The sequence below is a fragment of the Elaeis guineensis genome, chromosome 7, assembly GCF_000442705.2.
Source record: "Elaeis guineensis isolate ETL-2024a chromosome 7, EG11, whole genome shotgun sequence".
NCBI lineage: Eukaryota > Viridiplantae > Streptophyta > Magnoliopsida > Arecales > Arecaceae > Elaeis > Elaeis guineensis.
Window position 1 is genome coordinate 77,377,477 of NC_025999.2, and position 24,772 is coordinate 77,402,248.

General features: G+C 38.0%; 2 protein-coding genes across 4 annotated transcripts; one reads left to right on the forward strand and one right to left on the reverse strand.

Moving 5' to 3' along the window:
• Positions 1–564: 564 nt before the first annotated feature.
• On the forward strand, positions 565–20,658 carry LOC105048945 (uncharacterized). 3 transcript variants are annotated; one of them, XM_019851983.3, is made up of 10 exons: positions 565–719; positions 6,524–6,869; positions 6,951–7,449; positions 7,549–7,700; positions 16,377–16,577; positions 16,655–17,230; positions 17,784–17,863; positions 18,405–18,759; positions 19,063–19,275; positions 20,060–20,658. In XM_019851983.3, the coding sequence occupies exons 2-10, from the start codon at positions 6,825–6,827 to the stop codon at positions 20,384–20,386; spliced, it is 2,448 nt and encodes an 815-aa protein (XP_019707542.2). In that variant the 5' UTR covers positions 565–719; positions 6,524–6,824; the 3' UTR covers positions 20,387–20,658. The 3 variants fall into 3 exon arrangements, with proteins under 3 accessions (XP_019707542.2, XP_073117241.1, XP_073117240.1); XM_073261140.1 differs by having other exon boundaries at positions 7,558–7,700; XM_073261139.1 differs by lacking the exon at positions 565–719 and adding an exon at positions 817–1,311.
• Positions 20,659–20,995: 337 nt separating this feature from the next.
• Positions 20,996–24,448, reverse strand: LOC140859326 (uncharacterized). The gene is made up of 9 exons (XM_073260983.1): positions 24,047–24,448; positions 23,660–23,953; positions 22,759–23,577; positions 22,377–22,490; positions 22,128–22,265; positions 21,806–22,020; positions 21,543–21,668; positions 21,142–21,373; positions 20,996–21,097 (listed from the first exon to the last, which is right to left on the reverse strand). Exons 1-9 carry the CDS (start codon positions 24,446–24,448, stop codon positions 20,996–20,998), a joined length of 2,442 nt encoding a protein of 813 aa, XP_073117084.1.
• Positions 24,449–24,772: the final 324 nt, after the last annotated feature.

Sequence of the window (24,772 nt, forward strand, 5' to 3'; positions counted from 1 at the left end):
AAAATTATTTTTTATCCTAATTTATTTTGAAGATAATATTTTTTGTTATCTATTTTGTATGAACGTAGTTGGCTAAATTTAACTTGGACCCAATCTAGACTCAAATTTTTTGGTTGGGGTCGAGTTATATATGCATCCAACCTAACCTAAATGGCTCATTGAGTTGAAAATTTTGATCATGGACTTGACCAATCCAACTTGATCTTCTATTGTGTGGGGTTTGGGTTCAACATTATAATCTGGTCCAATTCGATCGAGTTACGTCCTTTAAAATTTCACATCATTTGAGATAAATACTGAGGTTGACTCGAGCTTACCCTGAGCCTTGGCTCGATGTAGGCTCGAAAATAAAGCCCTTGGACTTGGATGGGAGTGAGACCCCTCTCTTTCTCATTGATCTATACTAGAGATGGTAGTTGAGCAGAATTTTTTTTAGAATATAAAATTAATATCTATTTAAAAATCGAACGGATTTTAGATTTGCTCCTCGGATATCCACTGTAACCCGATTATATATATTTTATAAACTTTATTTGTTGATCAATAGAATAAATATATCTTTAACTTCTTTTCCACAAATACCCAACACTAACCCGGACGCAACGTCTAAGCTTCCCGTTCGGTTGAGGCTCCTGCGGACGGAAAAAAATTTAGGAAAAATCGGGGAAAACATCAGGAAAAATCAACGAAAACAAGGGAAAGACGAAAAAAATTGAAAGGTAAGATCTTGCCCACATAGATTGATCATTTCTTTTGCTTTTCATTTCATCCTTTTTTTTGGGAGATCTGTGGGGAAGGAGAGCACCTGAGGGAGATCGGAGGGGTTTCTTAGGTTCCGGTTGGGGCTTTTTCTCAGCATATTGGTCTTTGTGCTAGTTATGGCGGTGTGAGTTGGTCCCTTGAGGTTTTGAAAGCTTAATCTTGGTAGAAGCATGATATTTTGTGTGATTTGGGGGATTTTGATCGAAAGGATTCTTCTTTGGCTCCAAAATTTCAATTTATGGAATTCTGTTCTCGTGATGTGATAATATGTGTATGATACCAAATCCATATACATGGTGGTTCTGAACTCTCATGTGGATTCATGAACAAGGCTTTTCTCACGCTATTCAACTTCAAGGGCCAAATATGTGTCATGGTAGCTTGCATCGGACACCACAGGAGAGAGACAAAAACTCAAGGCTCATGGTTTAGCATGCCCCTTTCTTTACTTTATGAACATTAGCTTTGTGTGATAGGAGGTGGTCTAATTGTTTTGAAAGGTTGGGTAGGAGTCATGCTCGGAATCAGAGAAACAAATTTTTGATTGAGGTAGCTGGTGTACTTTTACCTTGTAGTCAGTTAAAAAAACAATTTCTTCACTTCTTTTTGATGTATATATCAGTCATTACGTGTGGGAATCAAAGAAAACAAAGTAGTGGTTCTCTAAATTCTGTGTTTTTAATGGCTAGCAGTAGCTATGGACATCAAAATCTGTTGGTGTGGCTTTAATAAATTGTCATCATAAAATCAGCATGGCATGTTAGTAATTAATTAATAATTATTTATTTATTTTATTCTAGGTTTTAGGTTAGAATCTTGTGGAACTGGAAAACAATTTGACTTGAGTACTTCATCATTGTTTACATGATTGGGCATATACTTGATACATGTATAGAAGCAAGACCAGCAGGTGGGTTCAGGTACCCAGTGGGTTTACCATTTTTGTAATGGGATGGGTTTTAGGATTTTTGGATGATTTTGTAATCAGGTTTGGGATGGGTTCGGGTAGTAAGATTTTATACTTTGCAGGTACCCTCCCCATTGCCTAATCTCTGGCTTAAAGAGATCTTTCCTTTTCCTTTCTCTCTGTCACTTCCATTATCGTTATGTCTTGATAGAAGGATTTTTGTCTCCCTCTCTCTCTCTAGCAGCTTATCTCAGAAAGAATCGATCTTTACCCTCTTTCTTTCTTCTCTTCTGATGCTGGCTTCTTTGCCTTAAATCAGCATGATCATGCATTTCTTCTCAGATTTTTGCACCAAATAAGGGTACTTTTCTATACAGTTTTTTTTTTTGGGTTTCTTGTGATGGAAATTGGTGGGATCTTTAAACCCAGTGTTTTCCTGTACGTCATTCTTCTTTTCTAGGTTTTTCTTGCTTTCTGAAAAACTTTTTGTTTAATTTTATGCTACACACACACACATGCACACACTTCAATGATCCAAGAATCAGGAACAGTAATCCTTTATTGTTTATATATTTATGCTGTCTATTTTTATTTTACTTGATTTCTAGTGCTTGGGGTTGCTGCAGGGGGCTGAGGGAGTGGCTGTAACATTGTACATGTTTGGTGTATCAATATGATGGGAAATTTTGTTCTAAGAGACTTGGCTTTAGTAACTCTGACATGAATTAGCTTTACTTTTTTAGCTGTTACATTACATAATATTCCTAAGTATGTGAGAGTCATTTTTTTAAATTCATGATGCGTATATGTTACAATTAGTTACAAGGGACTTTTTTTGCGAAATAGGATAGGAGAAAACCCAATTGAAATTTAGGCGAGTCTGGGACTTGAACTTAGGTAATAGTACTTGCCCCTAATGACTTTATCAACTACACTAGTTGGCACTCTTATGAGCTATAAGAAACTTGGGTTCATAACCTGCCTTTGCCACAACTAATAAACCTTGATTAATTTTCAATGGGCATAAAGATTTAAATATACAGAAAATATAAAATTTTAGAATTTAAAAATTAAAAGATGAGAATGCAAAAGATAAAAATATATCAGACAGATATTTCAAAATTCAAATAGTAAAGTAGTATTTTGGCTCATTAATAATAACAATAACAAAATGCTATAATATTATTATAGTATTTGGCTCATTGTTAATGGTTGGAGTTGTGAGGGGACCCCTTCCAAAGAGATCCTCAAATACAAGATTTCTTGTAGTTGGAACTGCAGCCAAGTTTGGCTATAATTTCCATTACAAATTTTTGGAGCCATTTTTGTGGTTGAACTAAAGCCTCCAGTTGTACTTATAAGCATTTAGACACTTGTTTTGGCTGCCTGTAAGCCAATTGCATCTAAAATGTGCAAATTGCAGGCAACCAAACAGCACGGGGACTTTGCTGACCTACAAGACCAAAAACTACTTCAAGTGGCCCTTGCTCTAGCTAGTTTAGTGAACTGAGGCACCCTGGGGTCTCTATCCTCCTTGCATTTCATGCAGTTGGTTCAGGGCTTAGATTTGTGGATCTTTTGTCGTAGAGGGGGTGGAGATCAAAAGGCTTTGAACCCTATCTCCATCTAGATTTGGAAACTTGAGAGAATGCCAGAACAAAGAAGAAGAAGAAGAAGAGATGCAAGAAAGCTAAAATCTACAGTAACAAGCAGGAAATTTTGTAGATCTACTGCAAGAAAAGTTAGATCTACTCAAACAATGATGAATTTATTCTATAAAAGCAAAAGTATAAGTAATTTGAGAGTATTACATAATTATTACATGAAAATCAAAATATTGAAAGTAATGGGGAAGAGCCTTAGCGTAGTTGGCTGATGAGAAGCCTATTCTCACCCTTTGGGTGCCTGTCAAGCTCTTTTAGTGCCTTCTTGCTCCATGAATTAATTGGATCTTGGAGCTTTGCCTCCTTTAGAATTAAGAGGATCCAACCAAGAGAAGGAGATTAAGAGGGAGAATTTTTCTCTATGGATTAAAGCTCTCCTCTCTTCTCTAACCCTAGATCTGGACCTAAGAGGGCTCCTAATATCAAAGAGCCGATGTTTCCTAAGGTTTCGAAAGGCCTTTCATAACTTAGAGGGAGGAGTGGATTGTAATTGTAAAGAGGAGAAATTTAAACACATGGTCCAAACATGAAGTTCTAAAATGTTCTTTCAGATAATGGGGAATATATTGAAGGCCAAGTATCAACTTGTGATAGGTAGTTAGGCTTTACCATGGATTGTGACTTCTAATGATCAGGATTTAAGAAGAGAGCATAAAATAGACACAGTTTCTTAGATTGGTGAGTCAAAATAATAGGTAACATCAGTTTGCGAACTTAGTAACCAAACTAAGCTTTTAACCCAACAAGGCAACTCAAGTGACAATCTAAATGATCTAGGAGCTCCAAATTTTATAAAATTTTGATGGATGGCAGAGGGGATGTGATGATAGGTGTTGATTATGATCAGATCAGTTTCGACTAGAAGTTGAAGCTAGTATAACATCATCAGGAATTAGGTCCAATGCAGCACATGATAGAAAAATGCTAAAATAAATAGAAAACATCTTGTAACACTTGGTTGTGCCCCTAGTAATTGATTGTATATAATAATGAAGGATGAAGATTGAAAAAAGGGATGGAAATAGATCTCTAGGTTTTAGCTAGATCTAACTCATAATGAAGCTAGCCATTCAAGCTTGTAAGTATCCAGGGAGACATGAGAGTAACGGAGTGGATGCGTAGGGTGTCTACAGTTCAATGAAGGAATTAAAATTGATAAGATATACATGGTTAACAAGGATAGATGCTATGTTTGTTTCTCTCCTTAGATGCATCTATTATTATGATGACATTTATTTCTTGAGAAAAAATGTATAGTAACTCATTTCATCGAATGAATATTCATTTGTAGAAGCATGGATATCAACTCGGGAAGTAGAAACATAAATATTAACTCGGGAAGCTGGCCTTTACTTATTTTGGGGCTTTTGTTGCTAATAAACGTCTCCTTACTTCTACTTATGGTTTTTCTTTATTACAAAGTAAAGAGTCAATGTGGTACGTGGAAGTGTGAATCCTTATTCTTGAGTTTCTTAAGCCCGGCGTAATTGTTGACCAATTCCCCATTAGTCCAAACTTCTAGGGCTTCATTGGTTGAGTGACATGCTATCAGCACTTAGATTGCTAGAGGTATGAGTTCAAATACCTTCCTAATTAGTTATCTATTCAATTCGTTCATAGTTATTTCTTGATAGATGCTTGTCATGTTATTTTGCCTTTGTTGACAATCCCTTCATGTGCATGTTTTAGGGCACATGATAGGAGGGGGTGGTGTTAAACTTGATATGCATTGTCGACCCATTCCGTATTAAATTAGGTTTTTGGAGTCTATTGGTTGGCTAATAGTTGGCGGGGCTCTTAGAGGCATCAATAGGATTATTACAAAATTCCTATGGGAAAAGAGCCCTAACAAAAAAAGAGTGCATCATGTCAGGATATTATTGCTCTTCCTAAATCCCAGAGTCGGCTTTGCCATTCCTGATCCCTTGCCAAGACTTCCATAGTGGCTTGCCTTATCAACAAGTTCTTACATCACAACAATGACTCCTAGATGAAATCCAAAGCCTAGATCCTTTGGCCAAAATGATACCAAAAGCATTGACCAGTGGTAGTGTACCATTGTTTAAGCTTTGTGTACACTTTTGACCTTGCCTAGATGGACATTATCTCCCTTATGTTAAGGTTTTAGATCACATAATACTAGCTTGAAGAGATTTGCACCCTTCCTATCGACTATTATTAGAATGTTGGTCACAGAGTTTCTCATAAAAAAGCCTATGATATTTATAGTTTTTGGGTATTTCTATTGCATGATTTGGCCACGTGAGCTCAACTTTGCAAATAAAAAATTGTGATTTCATTGCTGTGAATTGCTTGTTCTTCTAGATTTGCTTTACCAACAGAGTTAAAAGATGAAATAGAATTGAAGCAAAATAATACCTTTGAAATGCATACAAATGTTCCATTATTTTTTGGTATATAAAGCTCCATTATTTTCTATCAATAATTGGAAAGTTGTGGGCCATCATATTATTTTTCACTTCCTTACATCTAATATAGGAGAGGATTATTCTGAGAAGGTTTGCTTCTCTATATAAAATATCATCCTTTTCGAAAGGAACTCAAATTTCATCTTTTTTGTTCAAAATAAAAAATAAAAAAATCCAGTAAAAAATAAGTTTTATAATGGAAGTTATACTCATACTTTATTCAGGAATAATGTGAATACTGTCTTTGAATTGGTTACTCCAATTATTCTTGCTAAACATCTTTTAGCAAACCATTTTATCAAGTTCATTCAGCAGATTGATTAGGTATTCTAAGAAGCAGATAACATTTTCTCCCACCTTGTGAATTGTGGTGGCTTGGTGGCTAACTTTTAGCAATCAAATGCGACGGAAACAAAGAAGTCTCGGATCAAAAAAAGAAAAAAGAAGGGGATTTTTTTTTTTAGAGGGGGGAGTTGTGTGCATAATAATTATTATTATATTATGATATATGTGATTAGAGACAAGGAAAAAAGTAAAGTAAGAATATTTTTTGAATTGTTATTTCATATATTATTTTTATTACTGGCTATAGATTCTGTCATTCTGACATAACTCTAGCTTTAGGATGTTTTTCTTGATAAAATTAAAAATTATATAAATTAAAATTTATATTAAAATATTTCATAAAATCTTTTTTTGATTTTTTAACTATTTTAAATTTAATTATCCAAGCTTCATGTGTGCTTTATCTCACACTGCAGATTCATTGGCGATAGGGTTAGGAACACATCAGGCTGTGTTACTTTGGTGCTGGTCAAAAATACCAAGGAGAGACAGTTTCTGAAACTTAAACCACCCCCTTCCCAACTCCACTGCCTCGTCTCCCTCCTCCAGGTCCCTACTTTCCTTGAAACCTCCCCCACTCTCCATTTCGCCCCCTGTTTGCGCCAAAAAACAAGGCTTGATTGCTGTCCTCCCTGGCCGCCCTAGTGACGTTTCTTTCGATCCCTAACCCAACCTCCTTCGCAATCAATCTGCCATACATTAAAAAGGGGAAAAGAAATGCTTTCTGGAATCAAGTTTATACCCAGAGATCAGCTCTGCCAGGTACTTGTCTTTTTCTTTGTTCCTTTTCTTTTTTTCGTCCCTTTGAATTCTTCCTTTTTTGTAAAGTTTTAGTTTTGATAGGTGAAGAAGTCCAATTCAGACTCTGATGGTTCCGATGGGGAGAGGAAGAATTTGAGCAGCAGGAAGGGGAAGGATGAGAAATTGAAAAGGAACCAAAAGAAGAGGAATAGCTCACGATATGATAGCTTTGATGAGGATGATGAAGGCCTAGGGAGAGAGGTGGGAAGGTTGGAGAGCGAGAGTGACAGCTCTTTGGATAGGGATGAGGGAAGGTCTAGGAGGAGGAGGAGGAGTTCACAATTTGACAGCTCTAATGAGGATGATGAAGGCTCAGAGAGAGAGAAGGGAAGGTTGGAGAGCAACAGTGACAGCACTTTGGATAGGGATGAGGAGAGAAGGTCTAAGAGGAGGAGGAGGAGGAGGAGGAGGGAGAGCTTGTTGGAGGACTCTTATTCATCCGAGGAGTATGAGAAAAAAGATAAGAGGAAGAAGGAAGGGAGGAGGAAACCAAGGAAGGAGAGCAGAGGAAAAAGGGATGAGGGGAAGAATGATCTCTCAGGTAAAAATTCCTTTTTGAATTTATTTTGACTTGTGTTGCTCAAACTATGGAAGTTGTGGGGATTGTAATTACTGTACTTGTGGGTTTTTTTCATTATAGATGATGAAGATGATGAAAGAGACTTCGTTGCCCGGAATGACAAGGAGCTTGTGAGGAAGGAGTTGGGGCTTGAGTGGATGTTGAGGTCTGGAAGCAAGGTGGACAGCAATCGGATGCAAGTGGATGAGCCAAAGAAGCCTATTGTTGAAGAGGTGAAGCTAATTCTGTTCAGAAGCATATTGAGAGGTTCTTTGTTGTACTATATTCATTGCAAATTTGTTTAGAAACATTGTCTCAATTTTGCATCACAATGTCTTTCAGTTTACCTTTCACTCATTTCTTTGGTAATGAAGAATCTATTAAGATGTCAAGTGATACATATCCAGTGCATTAACAATGCCCCAAATATTATGAGGGGTTTGACTATATAGAGTTTTAGATCCACATCAATATGAAAAAAATACTGTCCTCACTACATTACACTCACACGAGTCCTCCAAAATCATTGGAAACATACTTGATTTTTCTTTTGTGCTACATGATACTTTCTAAGCTACTTTCTCTGTATCTTTTCTTCTTTCTTGCATTCTCTCTTTTCTCTAAATTGATGACCATATTGGAAGAAATGCAAAGGCCATTCTACTTTATTTAAGCCAGCCTGGTTTTGTTATATGATTAAGTATGTAAAGTATCTAGGGTTCAGTAAAGTGATATGAACTAGCTTAGTCAATTTCTCAGCACCAACAAACTAAGGTGTCAATGTTACAATTTCTAAGGTTTGTCAAATGCCCCTCCTCCCTAAGCATGATATCAACAATGCGGGCGAAAGAGAAAAAAGGTCTCATGATTTTTTTTTAATTTATCATTTATGCATGAAAATCTACACATAAATAGGTGAGCCTTGTATGTTAGGTGGTCTTAATTATTAGATCCCCTTAGGGCCTTGCCACTCATTTATCCAATAGGATTTAAAAAGCCACTCACTTGACCTATGAATTGTTCAAATACAAACTGGAAAGAAGATAAAAAGAAGCACACATGTGCACTGCACCTGATTGTCTACATGAATACATAGGTATGTATGTATGTACACACAAAAATGTATATATACATACACATACGCATGTGCACGCACACGCGCAAGCACGCGCCGCGCATGCGCGCACAGAGAGAGAGAGAGAGAGAGAGAGAGATGGCCTTGTCATGAATAATTGGTTAATCATTTATTATGGACTGTGTGGTTAAAGCAAATAAAAGAACTATAAATCCCTTGATTGAATGCAGTAGGATGAAACAGGTGGGAGGGTTGGAGTTAGGTCGACCACCAGCAGTAAAAGCATATCGAAGTATGAAATGGATCCAACTACCATTCATAGCTTGGTGAATGGGATTCAAAAAGCTAACACCAAATAATTGATATAAGGTTTTATGATTATGGTTATTGGACAAATTCAGTAGGAAGGACAACTGTTCGAGAAGCTTAGCACACTAACCCTTGATGACTTTCATATCTGGAAGCTTGCATGCATTCCTTTTAACTGTTGTTATTCCTCATTCTGTTTCCTTGTCCTCTTTCTTCTTAGCAAGCCTGAAAGCCTTTTGATCTAAAAAAACTCATATAAATTCAATTCTGCATGGAAGTGATCCATTTCAACCACCAGTAATACGGTAATGAAGAGTGAAATTCTCTGCTACTTTTTATTCTATATATGAAGCAACTAATAAATTAAAACTTGAGTCATGTGCTGCACGCTCTGCGGTTTCCATGCTAGCCCAGGGCAGAGAGAGAGAGAGAGAGAGTTTCATCATGAGAAGAGAGAGAGAGAGAGTTTCATCATGAGAAGAGATGTATCAACCAAGTACAGAATGACTGAAGGGTCAAAGATGTTAATGGTGGAGGATGAGTAATCTCTGAATGCACATCAGAGCATTTTATGAAGAATGTAGGGGTGAGCTAGAATTGCCGAAATTTTTAATATGCATGACAGGATAAGGACATTGAAGCTTATGTGAGATGTAGTAGAGATCTTAATTAACACTTAGAGGCTTAAACACTATAGTTGATAATCTCAAAGTGATCTACTTGATTAACACTATTGAAAAGAATTATGCAACCATATGGAGAAATTTGATTAGTTCCTCTTTTTTGATGCATATTTTAATGCCTTGATCGAACTCTTTCATGCAGTTATAATATCCTACTTTATATACTGGATGTGTTTTTTTTTCTTTTTTTCGTTGGGGTGGGGGGTGCTAGAGACTGACTTAAGTCGTCAAAGACTGAAATGCAAGGTATTCCAGCACAGAGCAGTATGGAAGACTCAAAATCAATTGAATTGGGTCCATACTACCCATCATCAAGGCATATCGACCCCATATTGCTTGATACAATTTATTTATTTGTTTGTTTGTTTACTAGCACTATCATGGAATTCCGTATCGGTCTGAACCGATCAGTACACCTCATACCGAGTCGGATCGGCGGAGAACTGGGATGGTTTGATCGAGAAAAATGGTACACCAGAGGAGAGAGGAAAAGAGAGAGAGAGAGGAGGGGGAGAGAGAGAGATCACGATGTTGTCGGAGGTTGGCGATGGCCCGCTACGGCCGTTGGAGGGCTTCGCGGCTCGATGTCGCCCGATAGGGCTTTTAAACGACAGAGCAAGAGAGAGAGAGGGGGAGCGATGGTACTGGAGGGTTGTGCAGTCGTCGGAGAGGTTGTCGAAGGGCGCCGAATGGCCGCCTTGGCCACGAGACGGCGGAAAATGCACGGACGGAGCTACGGTCGTGGAATAGGGGTGACCGCTTCTGTTTCTTCATCATATTTTTTTAAAGACGTCGATGAATGGTGAAGCAGGCAATCAGTTTGTCGGCTTCACTTTTTGAGATTTTTTAAAAAAATTAAAAATAATAAAGCCGGCAATGGATTTGTTGGCTTTACTTAAGTGAAGCCGAAAAATTCATTGCTAGCTTTACCATAATCCGTATTTTTTAAAAAAATCCATGAAATAGGGGCGATCACCCATATTTTACACCCGTGGCGCCGCAGGCGTCGAGTGCGCCGTTCGGCGGCCACAACAACTAGTCGGAGGCCCTCCAGCGGCTTCTTCGATGGCTTCTCCTCTCTCCTTTTTTTTCTTCCCCCCCTCTCTCTCTTTCTCTCTTTTTCTCTTCCCGGTTCGCTTCCTTTGCTCTGTGTCGGTTTTTGCACTACTTCGGTCCGGTACGAACCCATACCGTCAGCCGGCAGGCATGGGTTCCGGAACCAAGTCCGCGAACCTTGACTACTACTACTATTATTAGGTATAATATCAATTCTTGAGATTTGAATTCTTAGTCATATGCTTGCCACATGATGACTTGAATGACGCATGGGTGTCAGTTGACAAGTCATGAGAGTTAGATCAAAGGGAGAGACAGTTAAGAGTAGAGAATTTTCAGTGAGGTCCCTTGGGTCACAAGATACCATTTTTTATTGATGGCTGATGTGGCATGCTTCGAAGAGTCGGCTCCTCCCTTATCTCTGTATTGCTGTTCCCTTTGACACATGCATGTTCCTCTCTCTCACTTTGTTCATCTGTGTTTCCATGTGGACATCTCTCCTGAACCCGCTTCTCATTCATTGAAACCACACACTCTTTTTGTTTTCTTCATTTACATAAAAATATTTCTTCACTTATCTTACACTCGCAGATTAGGATTCTTATGAGCCTATAAGATTTTTTTGAGATTGAGAAAAATGGATTTTACTAAGATTTTTCATCATGTGTTACTGTGGTTACCCTCATATTGCTTCTTTCTTTTATGTGGTGCTTTTGCATCCTCCAGAGCAACACACACATCGCACCAATGACTTCTTTTTGTTATATCCTTCCTACCCTTCAATATTGTCATCCTTCAATCTCTCTTTATCATTCTGCCTTCATGTATTGCATTTTTTTCTTCAGCACACATTCTGAGCTTGTGTTTTTTGTGATCTCCCCTGACAGACACAGAAAAATACATAGATCTACATATTTATGTGTGCTTGTATGGATATTTATGCATACCCTATATTATTTTCTTAATGCTCTCTTATCTTTTCCAAGGATACTGTATTCTTAATGGATGGATGGATGTTTATGCACACCGTGCATTATTTTCTGAATGTTCTCCTAGCTTTTTGGATGTTTTGGTATTCTGCATGTTGGATATGGGTTATTGTTTGTTAAATCTCTGTACTAAATGTAATTCAGTTCTATTTAGTTGTTGTGAGGTAGCTAATAAGAATTAAATCTAATCTATGCAATTTAATATTTATTTTGGTTAACTTGACATCAGCAATGGATGGGTGGATGTTTATTCCCTACATTATTTTCTTAATGTTCTATCATGTTTTTCAATGCTTCCATATTCTGCGGATTTCTGCATTCTGATTATGGGTTATTATTTGTTAAGTTTCTGTTCTAAATGTGATTCAATTTGATTTAGTTTTCTTAAGGTAGGTAATAAGAATTACATCTTTCCTATCCAATTTGATATTTGTTTTGGTTAAATTAATATCAGGAATGATCTTGCTGATCTAAGCTTAAAATTCAGACTTTTGTGCTGGAAAGTTGTCCAAGGATCTGATAATATTGCTAAGAAACACTAATATGCCTTGATCAAAAGTGCCAAAAGGTATCATTTTGTTTTGACCAACAAACTAATGATTGAGCAGTTCGTTTTAATGCTCTTTAAGGAGATGAACCAGAATCCTAACCCTGGGTGCTATCATTTTTTGGTGGCAAGTAGGTAGTTTGCTGTATTCTTGTAATGCTTCATTAAAGGTATTGGCTTGAAGATGCAGTGGTGTTATCATTTCTACCTAGATCTATAATTGATGACTCATTCCCCCAGAATCAGGCTCCTAAGATTGTGGGGAAAGCTTGGGATAGTCGTTCCCTTTATACAGTGATCTTTGAGGAGCATGTGTTTCCAACATGTAGACTAGTTGCATAGTCATCAATGCAGTACTACACTAGTGGGGCCATAGAGCAGAATTTACTTGCACTAACTATACCTCTTTTACAGTAGCAGCATATAGAACTTGCAGATATTCTGTCAAGTCTTTAACCAAGTCTAACGATCATAGTTGTGTTTATTTTATTATCCTCAAATATAATTATCATGGCCAGCAGGTGATTATTTCCTTGGAACAAGTGGCATTCATGCAGATAGGAGACAATCACTGCTAAAGGTGGCAATATATGTCATCATAATTATCATTGGTTAAACCGTCTACAGGTTGACATGTGATTGTTATATTCTGAGAATTTAGTTAGCTATATTCTGAGAGGTTGGTAGGTCCATTTTTGTTGATTTTTTTTATAGTTTAGTCATTCTATGTTGGCTGATGTGGGTGCTGGAAATTGTCAAGATAAAATCGATCCAGTCAGCTGCAAAATAGGTTGTTAGTCCAAAAAGATCTGCATATATGCTTGGTGGTGTATGGGTGGCCATACGCTCTTTAAGATCCGATCATCTCCAGGATACTGCTGGCCCATTCCAGTGTGCTGCTAGCTCAGTCCACAGGTGTGCACGCACATAGGACACCCTGGGAGCAAACACCAAGCAACCATTCAAGGGCCATACGCATCTGCAGTCAGCTATGGTCTCCAAAAAAAAAAAAAATATTGCTAATGCAAGTTGGTTGAAACTATAGGAGTTAGACTAAATTAAATTAAAGTACCCACTCGAAGGTATCGCTTCAAGATTCACACAAGGAGTTATGCTTACCTATCTCAGGTGGAGAGCATAACCACCCATTCCAAGGTGTGTATTCAGGTCTCAAGTCAAATATGATCAGCTTAGATGAACTTGAAGTCCAACTAAAAGTTTGGAAAGATAGGTCTAATTGGTCCAAGAAGAGTTAAACGCTTAGTTCAAGTTATGCTCACTTTAAGTCCATCAATATGCAGATCCTATTACTAATATTATGTTTTGCATTAGCATCAAACTATAGTCCTAGAAGAAAATTTTAATTTTTCTCCATTTAAGCATATCGTGGGGGTTCTGGTGGTCCGGTGATAGTAGTGATTGGCAATCGGAGGACCAATGGCTATGGAGGTGGTGCCTGATGGTGGCACTTAGGAGTGCAATCAAATCGAGTCAAGTTAAGTAGCTGGAAGCTCGAGCTCGACGACTCAAAATACTCGGGCTTGAAATTCAGTTTGAGATTGATCGACCCTTAATATCCCAAACTCGAGCTCGGCTCAATGAAAATAGGCAAAACTTGAGATTGACTCAACTCGTCTTGACTCGACTAGATTCGAATAGCAACTGAGCCATACTCGAACTTGAGTTCGAGCTTGAAATCGAGACCGAGCCTACTAATAATATATATATATATATATATATATTATAAATAAAAATTATATTATTAAAAATATATATAAACTCAAGTATGTTGGTGAGTTTTTGAGCTGAATATTCTACTACTCGAGTTCTACTTGAAAATCTATTTCAAGCTACCGGAGCTCAACTCGAGCTTGATAATAACTAAGTCGAGTCGAGCTTGGACTCGAGCCGAGCTCAAGTAGCTCGCATGCACCTTGATCCATTTGTTACCCTAGTGGCACTAATAGTGGTGGCCAGCAAAAGAGAAGAAAAACAACCTTTGGCCAAAAGAAATGGGCAAGATGGTCTTTGCAGCGAAAATCCAGTCCACTGATGTAATACAGCCTGGTGCAATATAGCCAGGCGGCGATGGCTCTTGATGGGAGATGCGTGCATCGTGTTCTATTTACCTCATCTCCAATGGTGATTTGCCGCGACAACAGTAATGGTGGCAGATAGCAGCGAAACTCAAAGAAAAGGAGAGGTGAAGAAGGAGAAGGAAGGGGGTTTGAGTGTAGCTTGAAGAGGGGGTGTTGGGGTGGTTAAATAGCCAGTGGAGGCCGGATTTCCTAACCCCTATCTGTGACCGGATAGGAGTCTGCCTCCTTGTATTGAAACAGGGGCTTTGCCTTCTTTACTTTGGAAGCAGACATGTGGACCCTGTCTGGCACCAAGTTGGGCCACTGCTAGGCCAGCTGGTAAGTGGACCAGGCTGTGCCTTACAGGGTTACAGGTCATATCGTTCCAGGGTGCTGCTAACCCAGTCTAGCATACTGCTAGCACAGTCCAGAAGTTTGCATGTACCTAGGACACCACGAGAGCAAACACCAAGCAAACCTTCAATGACCATACACAATCTGCACTATGGTCCCAAAAAAATTTAAAATATTCTTAATGCAAGTGGGGTGAAAATGTAGGAATTAAGCCAAATTAAATTAAAGTACCTGATAAAAGATATTGCGTCAAGATTTACACAATATGTTACAAGGTGGAGAGGATAGTCATCTATTTCATGGTGTGCATTTGAGTTTCAAGTCAAATAGGATCAGCTCAGATGAGCTCAAAGTCGAACTAAAAAGGTTGGAAGGATTAGTCTGATTGGTCCGAGAAGAGTTAAAAAGCTTAATTCAATTTATGCTCACATTAAGTCCGTCATTACATGGAACCTGTTACTAATATTATGCTTGCATTAGCGTCAAACTAGCGTCCCAAAAACAAAATTTAATTTCAGTCCATTTAAGCATTTGGTTCTTGGTTTTATTCACCATCTAAGTATTAAATTTGAGATAACACACAAAAGGTTATAGTCAAGAAATTTGCTACTGGGCTGTTATGGACATTAGGACAGCAAACTAACCTGTTGTTCCATGCATTCATATCCAATCTGACATGGCTTTTAATCCATTAAATTTGGATAAAATTTAGGCAGCATATCGGTAGATATTTGTAAGCAAGAGCAAGGAGTTGGAGAACAAGTTAGAAAGGATATAAGAAAGTTGAAGAGCTTGATGAAATTTCTGCAGAGATTTTTCCTCTGATTTTTTGGGTTCTAATCTCTCTGACATAGAGAGAATTGGGCTTATGTTCAGCCCTTAACAGCTTTCTAGGCAGCTTTCAACACCTTAGAAGGAATAACTTATGTCTAGGTAAGTGTTCAAGACACCTGTCAGTACAACAGAAATACTCTAAACTTCTTCAGCCCAACCAGTTTAGAGGTACAGAACAAACCCAAATTGACCCAGGCACAACCAGAATTGACCCAGATCTGACCTGAACCATTTATAAACTGAACAAAGGTGAACTTGGACTAAATCTGAACCAGTTTCCACATAGGATCAAGCATGAACCAGAAAATAGGAACTTATCTTTAACTTGGTAAATTTCTATATGGGGGTAGAACCCATAATTCATTCTTTCAAGATAAGCATCTTAATTAATGAGGCATGCAGTTTTTGTAAAATTGATGCTTCAAATAGTTTTTACAAAAAACCTATATTTTGTAAAATTGAAACACATTTAGTTAAAACCATAGTAAAACTAACATTCTAAAATAGTCACTGTAAATTTTTTTTTTTGACGATGCTTCCAATTTCCATGTCAATGGACTTTGATAGGAATCTTATGGCAAAACAGGATGTAGTTTTGTATTCATATTTTGTCAGCGTGATTGTTAAGAAAAAATAAATAACATGATGTACATGATATATGTTAAATCTAGGTATAAACAAGTATGCCCCTATTCATAAAACAAAGCTGTTAGTCTTGAAACTCTGAGCTTGATATGTTATTTAATTATGGATATATAGTTAATATTAAAATTAATGAGTGTAACACCTAGGCCTTAGGACTTTGTGCTAATAACTAGAGAAATATTCTGGATGTTTTTAAACAGCTGATTCTTCTGTGGAATTTGGCTTTTTTTTTTTTTTTTTGCCTGCAATGGACATATCAATAACTGATTTATAGTGTCTCTGCTGCCTCAATATGGAAAGCAGCCTTGAGTTGATCACTTTTTTTTTTGGTTTGAACAGGTTAAGAGAACAAATCCAAAAGAATTGAATCCATATCTGAAAGATAATGGAAGTGGTTACCCAGATGATGCTTCCATTTCTGAGGCTCACAACCAGCTTCTTTCTTCTTCAGTTGTTGGTGATGGTGGTGCTAGCTGGAGACTAAAAGCCTTAAAGCGTGCAAAAGAGCAAGCAGCTCGTGAAGGACGAAAACTTGATGATGTATGCCAACTTCTGATATATACAGTTAAATATAACACCAGCTTTTGTTACCAATGATGACAGTTTTCCTTGTACAGGTTGTTGAAGAACGATGGGGCTCTTTGAACCAGTTGGCTGCATCTGTGACAGCTTCTGGGGCTGCCCCTGCACATGCTCATCTACGCGCTATAAAAGGAAGAAAGATGAGACAAGCAGAAAGTTCTGATGCTGTTGCAAAAGGTGGAATGAAGGGAGGTGATGAAGACGCACCCAGTGGCAGCCGAGATTATTTACATGATGTATCTTTTCGGCATCCTGAAATGAGAAAGCCTAAGCAGGATTCTTTATCATGGAAAAGGAACAAAGGTCGGAGTATGTCTTCAGAGGATAGGTCACTTATTGCTGAAGCTATGTCTGGTGTAAATAAATTTGCAAATGATGGAAGTTTTATGAAAAATATCATTCGTCTTCAAAGAAATGATGCTGCTGTTTCTGATGACTCTCATACAAATATGGAGGCAACTGATCACAAGGCAAATGAAATGGACTTGAAGGAACAAAGCTCCTATGAAATGTCTTCAGCCAATAAACAAGTATTGACCACAAATCAGTTAGCAGCTAAGGTGCTGCAGCTTCGAATGAAAGGGAAGCATGAAGAGGCTGAGAAACTTTCGGTGAGACATTGGATCTATTAGTCCTTTTCTTACCATCATTACCTATAATTTTATTTTTTTTATATCTATTTCATAATAATTGAGGAAAATTTAGAGAATGCTGTACAAATTTGCTCATGTTAACACCTTCACGGAGTACAGGAGCAGGGTTGCAATAATGTTTTTGAATATGTTCATTATCCTGTCAATATAGGGTCTGTTTATTGTGTATGTGTGTGGACATGACTCATGTTGTGGAGTTCTAATCTAAATTGCATCTGTTTCGTGTTGAGGAATGGATTTGAAGGTGGAAAAAAATCAAACTTTTATTTGTGTTGAAAAAAATGCATAGATTAGTTAGGCAGTAATTTGCCTTTTTTTCATATAAAAAGATGGTGAATACAGATTTACAAAGTCAAAAGTGAATTTCTACTTTTTTTAGCAAGGGAGATTTCATATTGATTAAATGCTCATTTGTCACTTGCAAATACACTGTCTTGCTGGTTCAAGCTCTTGAGAAGTTATCTGACAGGAACTTTCAGAATTGACCAGATATATTTTTTTTCTTTTCCAGAAAGAGATGGAGGCCATGGCCGAGAGACCAGATACTGGCACTAAAATACTTAAACAGGAATCTGAGCAAAGTACAAGCAGGTATTTTGCAGGCCTATCTAAATTTTTATGTGTGTTACTTCTCAAATGGAGATGCATCGCATTAGCATGTGTTCATTTCTCATTCAATATAGCAATACTACTGGCAAGCATATTTCATACTGTAGGGAGATGCATCGCATTACCATGTCTTCCACTGGTTATTCTTTGTTTTTAGGTTTATGTACCTCTTTACCATTATATGTGTACCTCTTTACCATTATATGCGTTTGTCTATCAGCTTGCAATAGCATTGATCAAGTGAGAAAATAGGAAGTTATTTAAATTGCATTTTGAATCACCAAAAGTAAATTACATTTTCATTTTGGTAAAATAGCCAAAAGTGGCCGATGATACATGGTCAGATTTCTTAATTGCCTCATGTTTCCAGCATCTAAGAAGATTTAAGACAGTGGAGAGTGCCCTAGACAGCATTTTACTGAATGACGTTCTATTTCTGTAATTATGTGATAAAGTTTCCTGTTTGTTCACATCGAGATGGAATCTTATTTTTCCCTTATCTTTCACACTCACTTGGTTGTAGGTTTGTTGGGAGGCAGATATCTAATGAACGTAAGAGAAGGGAAGATGATGCTGATTTGCATCTTGCCAAGAAAATAATGCACAACAGACAATATAGCTTGTCAGGAAGGGTAGATGATGAATATGATTTTGATGATGCTCCCAGCAGAAAACAAAACCGTAAAAAGGAGAAAGTGCCTGAAGAAAAAAGAAGTATTCCAGGGCGACTCTTGACACAACAAGAGCGTTGTCAATTCTGTTTTGAGAACCCCTCAAGACCAAAACATCTTGTTGTCTCCATAGGAAATTTCACATACCTTATGCTACCTCCATGGCAACCTGTTGTGCAAGGCCATTGTTGTATTTTGCCATTGCAGGTGAGATATTTTCCTATTTGGAATACGCTATGTATTTTTCAGTTTTCATGTCCTACTTCCATAAGCCTAAGATACATTATCTATGCTTTGTTGCAATGCTTCTGCTGAAGCAACATTTTATCTTGTCAAATTTTTGTTTTCTGAGATGCAATCATTTTCTCAATTCTCATACTTTTGGAAGATTATAGTATCCCTTTAACAAATAATTTTCCAAGATTATCTTGTCTTTATTGTGATGACTGCTGTTTTTCTTTTACATTAAAGCATGTTGATCTTATCCGATGCATTTTTTACGCCACGCAGCATGAGGCTGCAACCAGAACTGTTGACAAGAATGTGTGGGAGGAGCTACGTAACTTCAAGAAGTGCCTCTTAAAGATGTTTGCTAGACAGGACAAGGATGTGGTGTTTCTTGAAACTGTTATAGGCTTGGCAAAGCAACGCAGGCACTGCTTAATTGAGTGTATTCCTGTACCCTATGAGGTTGCAAAGCAAGCACCTTTATATTTCAAAAAGGTTAGTAACTTAACCATATTCTTCAAAATGCTGTCTTGTCAGTGTTAGAAGATATTGCTAGGTGTTTCTGAGGCTAGTGCGAAACTTTCTTACGTCTTTCTGCAAAGAAACAATTCATTTTGCATTATTTTATCGAGATGTTAATCTTCTACCTCCAACTCTAATGCTCATTTTATCTTTTCCAATGTTACCTGCTGCTTGTATGAGCCAAATATCTGAGTAGGATATGCATATTAATCTAGAAGCTAGGAAGCATGCTTGCATATGTTTTCATGTTCTTGTTTGCATTTGATTAATTTAATCATATTTTAGTTCTTCCATTTTAAAATGCTTTCAAGCCTCCCCGTCTATATACCAGTTTAACACTGTCACTTTGATAGTCACCCGACTTTTGATATCATTTATTCTCCTTCATTTGATGTCATCGAAAGGTTATTCACTATTATTCAGTGATATTCCTAACAGACTGCTTCAAAACCATTACTCATGATTATATGCAAATAATCATTTTGGAGTTAACTGACTGTATCCTATGCAATGATGAAGCTTATAAGTGATAAATTTCATTGAAACTCTATGCATTGTCATTATAATTTTTGCTGTATTGTACAGTGTTTTGACTGTGGATGAGCATGACTGATTTTACCTTTGTTAAGGAAAATGTAAAGATGATGTAACATGCAAACAGTGCTATTAGAATATTCCTGATATCACTGCATGCCCATGTCCTTCATTATTTGTTAAACGCATATAAATTATCCAAAAAGTTTGAATATCTTGTCAGGCAATCGAAGAAGCAGAGGATGAGTGGGGCCAGCATGAAATGAAGAAGCTCATCCCAACTAGCGGGAATCTGCGCCAAGTGATACCCCAGAACTTTGCCTATTTCCATGTGGAATTTGGCCTTGACAGGGGATTTGTTCATGTGATAGATGATGACAGTAATTTTAGCAGTGGGTTTGGCTTAAATGTAATCAGAGGGCTTCTTCGTCTGCCTGAGGAGGACATGTTCCGGCGTCGGAAGCATGAACCGGTGGAGAAGCAAAAGCAAGCAGTTGCTAGTTTTGCCCTGGAGTGGGAGGCCTTTGATTGGACAAAGCAGCTTGATTAAGTATGAAAATATGGTTGATCAACGGTGTTTTATGAGTGTTCCGATCTTATCCTTTTTACTAGAGTAATTCTTTTGGAGCTTGATTTTTCTTTTTTTAAAAAAGTGCAATAGGAATTCAGAGTTTTGTATGATCAGATTAATCATGAGGTTACTTTTCAGACGAGAAGGAAATAGTATTATTAACATGGAAACCCTCACATGAGGTTGTCGTAAAATTTGTGTGCACGTCTTTGTGCTCAACTGGTTTGATAAGAAGAATGCTTGTTTTCGTAGATTTATCTTGTTTCTCGAACAAAGTAACGGATAAACCCAAGCAAGATTTTAAAATGATCGTTATTCGTGTCATCATTTGTGCGTGGGCAGGACCAATCCCATGAAGACGGCCATCATGCTCCTCAACGTCCACCTCTTTCTTCTAGAGCTCGAGATCGAAGCGTTGAAGGACACCATCTTCCTACTTGAGTCACCCTCCACTTTTGTTCTTATTCCCGGAGCTGTACTCGTCTTACAGTGCTTTAAATGGGATCTCTTTCTAATCTTTTGCCCTATCTATCAATTTTTCTGCTTTTTTTTTTGGGTAAATGAAGGAAGACTAAGCTAGCATAAAAACTAAGAACAAAGTTTATTACAGCAAAATCCACTGACCCCTAAAACAACATAAATACCCATCCCATCAACGGATATAACGAGACCAAAAGTAGCACCTGGAACCTGAACACAAACACCCCAAAAAAGATACAAAGGAGGAGGAATACAGGGACAGCATCACAGCAGTAACAGCAAATAGAATCAGGCATTTCTAAGGTCCTCTGCTGAGATTTAACATATGCATACCAAAAGGCAGCAGTGGAAACTTGATACAGAACCATTTCAGGGTATTGAAAGCATTTAAACTGAGAGTCTCCAATTAGTGTATATACCAGCAATTCCATGACTGAACTGAGATTGAATTTGGAACTCCATTGGTTCCAAGAACCTTCAGTCATCCTGTACAAAAATAAACATACTATCATATGAGGGGCTGGAGAAGAGAATAGTATGAGGTGCGCAGTTATGCAGTCCAGATCCCAGAAATGCTCTGCGATAAAGATTTTTATTCCCAGAGGCCAATACCCCCCATTAGTAATAAAGGGATGAAGAACCTGTAACCAGATACCCAGCAGAAAGATGATTCCATAAATAAAAGCTTGTTTTGCCACCAGCGAACTCAGAGCCGACAATGTCCCAACATTTCAGCACATGGGTTACGCCCCAACACTGATCTGGGAAATTCAAACACCAACTGATAAAACAATGAAAAGTTTCAAAGTATGTCAGCATCATCCTCATTCAAACACAGTCCCTCTGAAATCAGAACAAAGAATATCTAAAAAATCAGACTGAAGCGGATCAGTAGGGCCAATATAAAAATCTGAAAACCTAGCTTTATTAGCTAAGCAATCAGCGGCTCTGTTAGCTTCCCTGAAAACACGAGAGATACGGCACATATGTAATGACCTCTTCCATGATAACAGGTCCTGTAACAAAGGATAGGGTAACTCCTCGAACAGTTTACTCTGTGTGAGCCATTTGATCACTGTTAGGGAATCACCTTCTATCCAGAGTTGTGTAATATGCAACTCTTGAATAGCAACCTTGCATCCCATCCAAGCAGCAACCAGTTCAGCATAATGGACTGTCGAACTAACCGGCCATAATGATCTCGAATAATAAAAGCAGCAGCACAACCCTCCGGGCTAACAGAAGCATCAAAATTCAGCATAAGAACATTTATGGGAGGAGGGAGCCAACAAACCAAAACTGATTTTTTAGGATTCAGATTAACAGAATTTATCGCACCCCAGTTCCATAAACTATTCCCAGGCTGGATCAATCCGCCCTGTTGAGACGAAATAGGGGAATAAAAGAAAGCAGTTTGTAGGAGTTGTGAAGGAGAAGTGTTAATATGCTGAAACAGCCAATTGTTACGGGCCTTCCAAAGCAACCAGACCAAGCACAGCACTAACTGTTGCAAATCTGTAGATATTTGAGCATCCAAAACCAGCTGCTCAAGTTCCGGCAGAGAAGATGGTTGCACATTCATCCCACATAGGTCCTTCAAGTGCTGCCAACATTGATTAGCATATACACGTTGTTAGAATATGTTGACAATCTTCATTCACACCACTACAGAGGTCACAGTCTTTTTGATCATCCTGTATGATGTTTCAGTGACACAGCAGAGTTTTACATGGCAGCCTTCTCCACAACAGTTTCCACCAAAACATTTTAACTCTCATTGGCACCTGAACCTTCCATTGCTAAGTCAACCAGTCATTAGGTGGATTTTCCATAGTTGCATGCAGAACTCTTTGGACCTCCTTATGTTTCACCTTTGAGGATCTACTTGTCCCCCATCCTAACTGATCTTTCCAATCTCCCTGAGGCAAAGGTATTGTCTTTATCAGATTGGTTGATTCAATAGGAAACAATTCCAGTAATTTACTCTCATCCCCTTGCCTTTCAGTTGTTATTGAGTCTCGGCCCCTCCATTGTTCACAGTTGACATCCATATTAATGTATATAGGCAACCTGGACAATAGAACAGGTGTAATCCAGGGATCATTAAGTACACTAACTGAATTACCAGCTCCTATAGACCACAAAAAATGACACTGGATCTTAGGTCCCTGCTCCACTATTTTAGCCCAAATAATTGTGCACCGAGCTGGTTGAACATAATTAGTCCATGTTCCATTAAACTTGTATTTTGCAGACACCACTTTTGCCCATAATGATTCAGGATTCAAAATCAATTGGGCAGCCATCTTGCACAAAAATTCTTCTTTCCTCTGAATAAGGGAATCAATCCCAAACCTCCACTCTGTCTCGACGAACATATTTTTTTTCCAAGAGATTAAATGTAACCCCTTCCTGTCTTCTGCATGCCCCCACAGAAAGGCTCTATGTTGTTTCTCAATACTTTCCAAAACACCAATTGGAACATGAATAGAGGCCAAAATGTACAATGGTAATGAAGCTAGCACTGACTGCAATAGAGTGGCTCTTCCAGCAAAAGTCAGCGCTTTCCAAGTCCAGCTCTCAATTCTTTTGGCAGTAGACTCTTCTAAAAAACTGTAATCAGTTGCCGATAACCTATCCCCAGATAATGGAACTCCCAGATACCTCCAGGTCCCTGTTTTTTCAGCTACCTGCAACATAAAACATATTGTTTCTCCTGATACTTCATGGAGTTGAGGGGCTAAAAGTGACATAAGTTTTGCGGAGGTTCACTGCTTGCCCAGACATATTACAATAAGCCTCAAGGATAGCCTCGACACATATGCAATCTTTAATAGAAGCTCTATTAACTAACAGTAAATCATCTGCATAAAAGATGTGCGACACCTGCAATCCAGCTCCAACTCTATAAGCTCTCAACAGCTTCCACTGAACCGCCTGGGTGAACATTAATGACAGCATATCAGAACACAAGATATACAAATACGGAGAAAGAGGACACCCTTGTCTCAATCCTCTAGATGTCTGAAACCAGTTTGTTGGAGACCCATTAACCAAGACAGCCATCTGAAAATTTATGACACGGTTTGAAACCCAGGTAATAAAACATGAATGGAATCCATAATATTTAAGAACCTGTAAAAGGAAAGGCCAATGAACCGTGTCATAAGCTTTTTCCATGTCTACTTTGAAGGCCATCAAACAACGACTTGGTGGGGCGTGCATAAGGGAATGCATAATCTCTTGTGCAACTAATATATTATCTCGATTGTTGCGGCCCGGAATAAAAGCTCCTTGCTCCCCGGACACTAAGGAAGGTAATATTGGCTTCATTCGGTTAACCAGTATTTTAGCCGCAACTTTGTATACAATATCACACAAGCTTATTGGCCGGTAATCAGACACTGCTGCTGGATTTTGCTTCTTAGGAATGAGGGAAACAAAGGTATTTTTCCAACAAGCTGGCATGATAGCTTCCCGGAAGATGTATTTAATAGCTTCAATCACCTCCTTTCTAACAATTCTCCAGAAGTGTTGAAAAAAAGAAGGCCTGAAAACCATCCAGTCCCGGCACTTTATCCGGATGCGTTTCCTTTTTCACCTCCTCCATCTCCTCCTCAGACACTGCTTTGATGATATTAAGATTCTGCTCAGAAGTAATAGTGACAGGTGACGTTCCTAGATCCACCTCATCAATATCCACTTGGGTCTGCCACCTACTCTGAAAATGGGAAAAGAAAACATTCCTTGCAGTTTCAGTGTCGGTGACATTGTCCCCATCCGAGTTCAGAACTGTTGTTATTCTATTTTGTCTCCTTCTCAAAATATATTATATATATTAAATTATTTAAATTATTTAAATATATTGTATATATTAAATTAATT

Excerpts from the sequence above, each read along its gene's own strand:
- LOC105048945 (XM_019851983.3), top strand. The coding sequence starts at position 6,825 with ATGCTTTCTGGAATCAAGTTTATACCCAGAGATCAGCTCTGCCAG. Across the intron at positions 7,701-16,376 it reads AGAAGCCTATTGTTGAAGAG|GTTAAGAGAACAAATCCAAA; the intron begins GTGAAGCTAATT and ends TGGTTTGAACAG. Across the intron at positions 17,864-18,404 it reads TCTGAGCAAAGTACAAGCAG|GTTTGTTGGGAGGCAGATAT; the intron begins GTATTTTGCAGG and ends ACTTGGTTGTAG.
- LOC140859326 (XM_073260983.1), bottom strand. The coding sequence starts at position 24,448 with ATGGTTTTCAGGCCTTCTTTTTTTCAACACTTCTGGAGAATTGTTAGA. Across the intron at positions 22,021-22,127 it reads TGCTGAATTTTGATGCTTCT|GTTGCTATTCAAGAGTTGCA; the intron begins GTTAGCCCGGAG and ends ATGGGATGCAAG. Across the intron at positions 21,098-21,141 it reads ACTGCTGTGATGCTGTCCCT|GTTCCAGGTGCTACTTTTGG; the intron begins GTATTCCTCCTC and ends GTTTGTGTTCAG.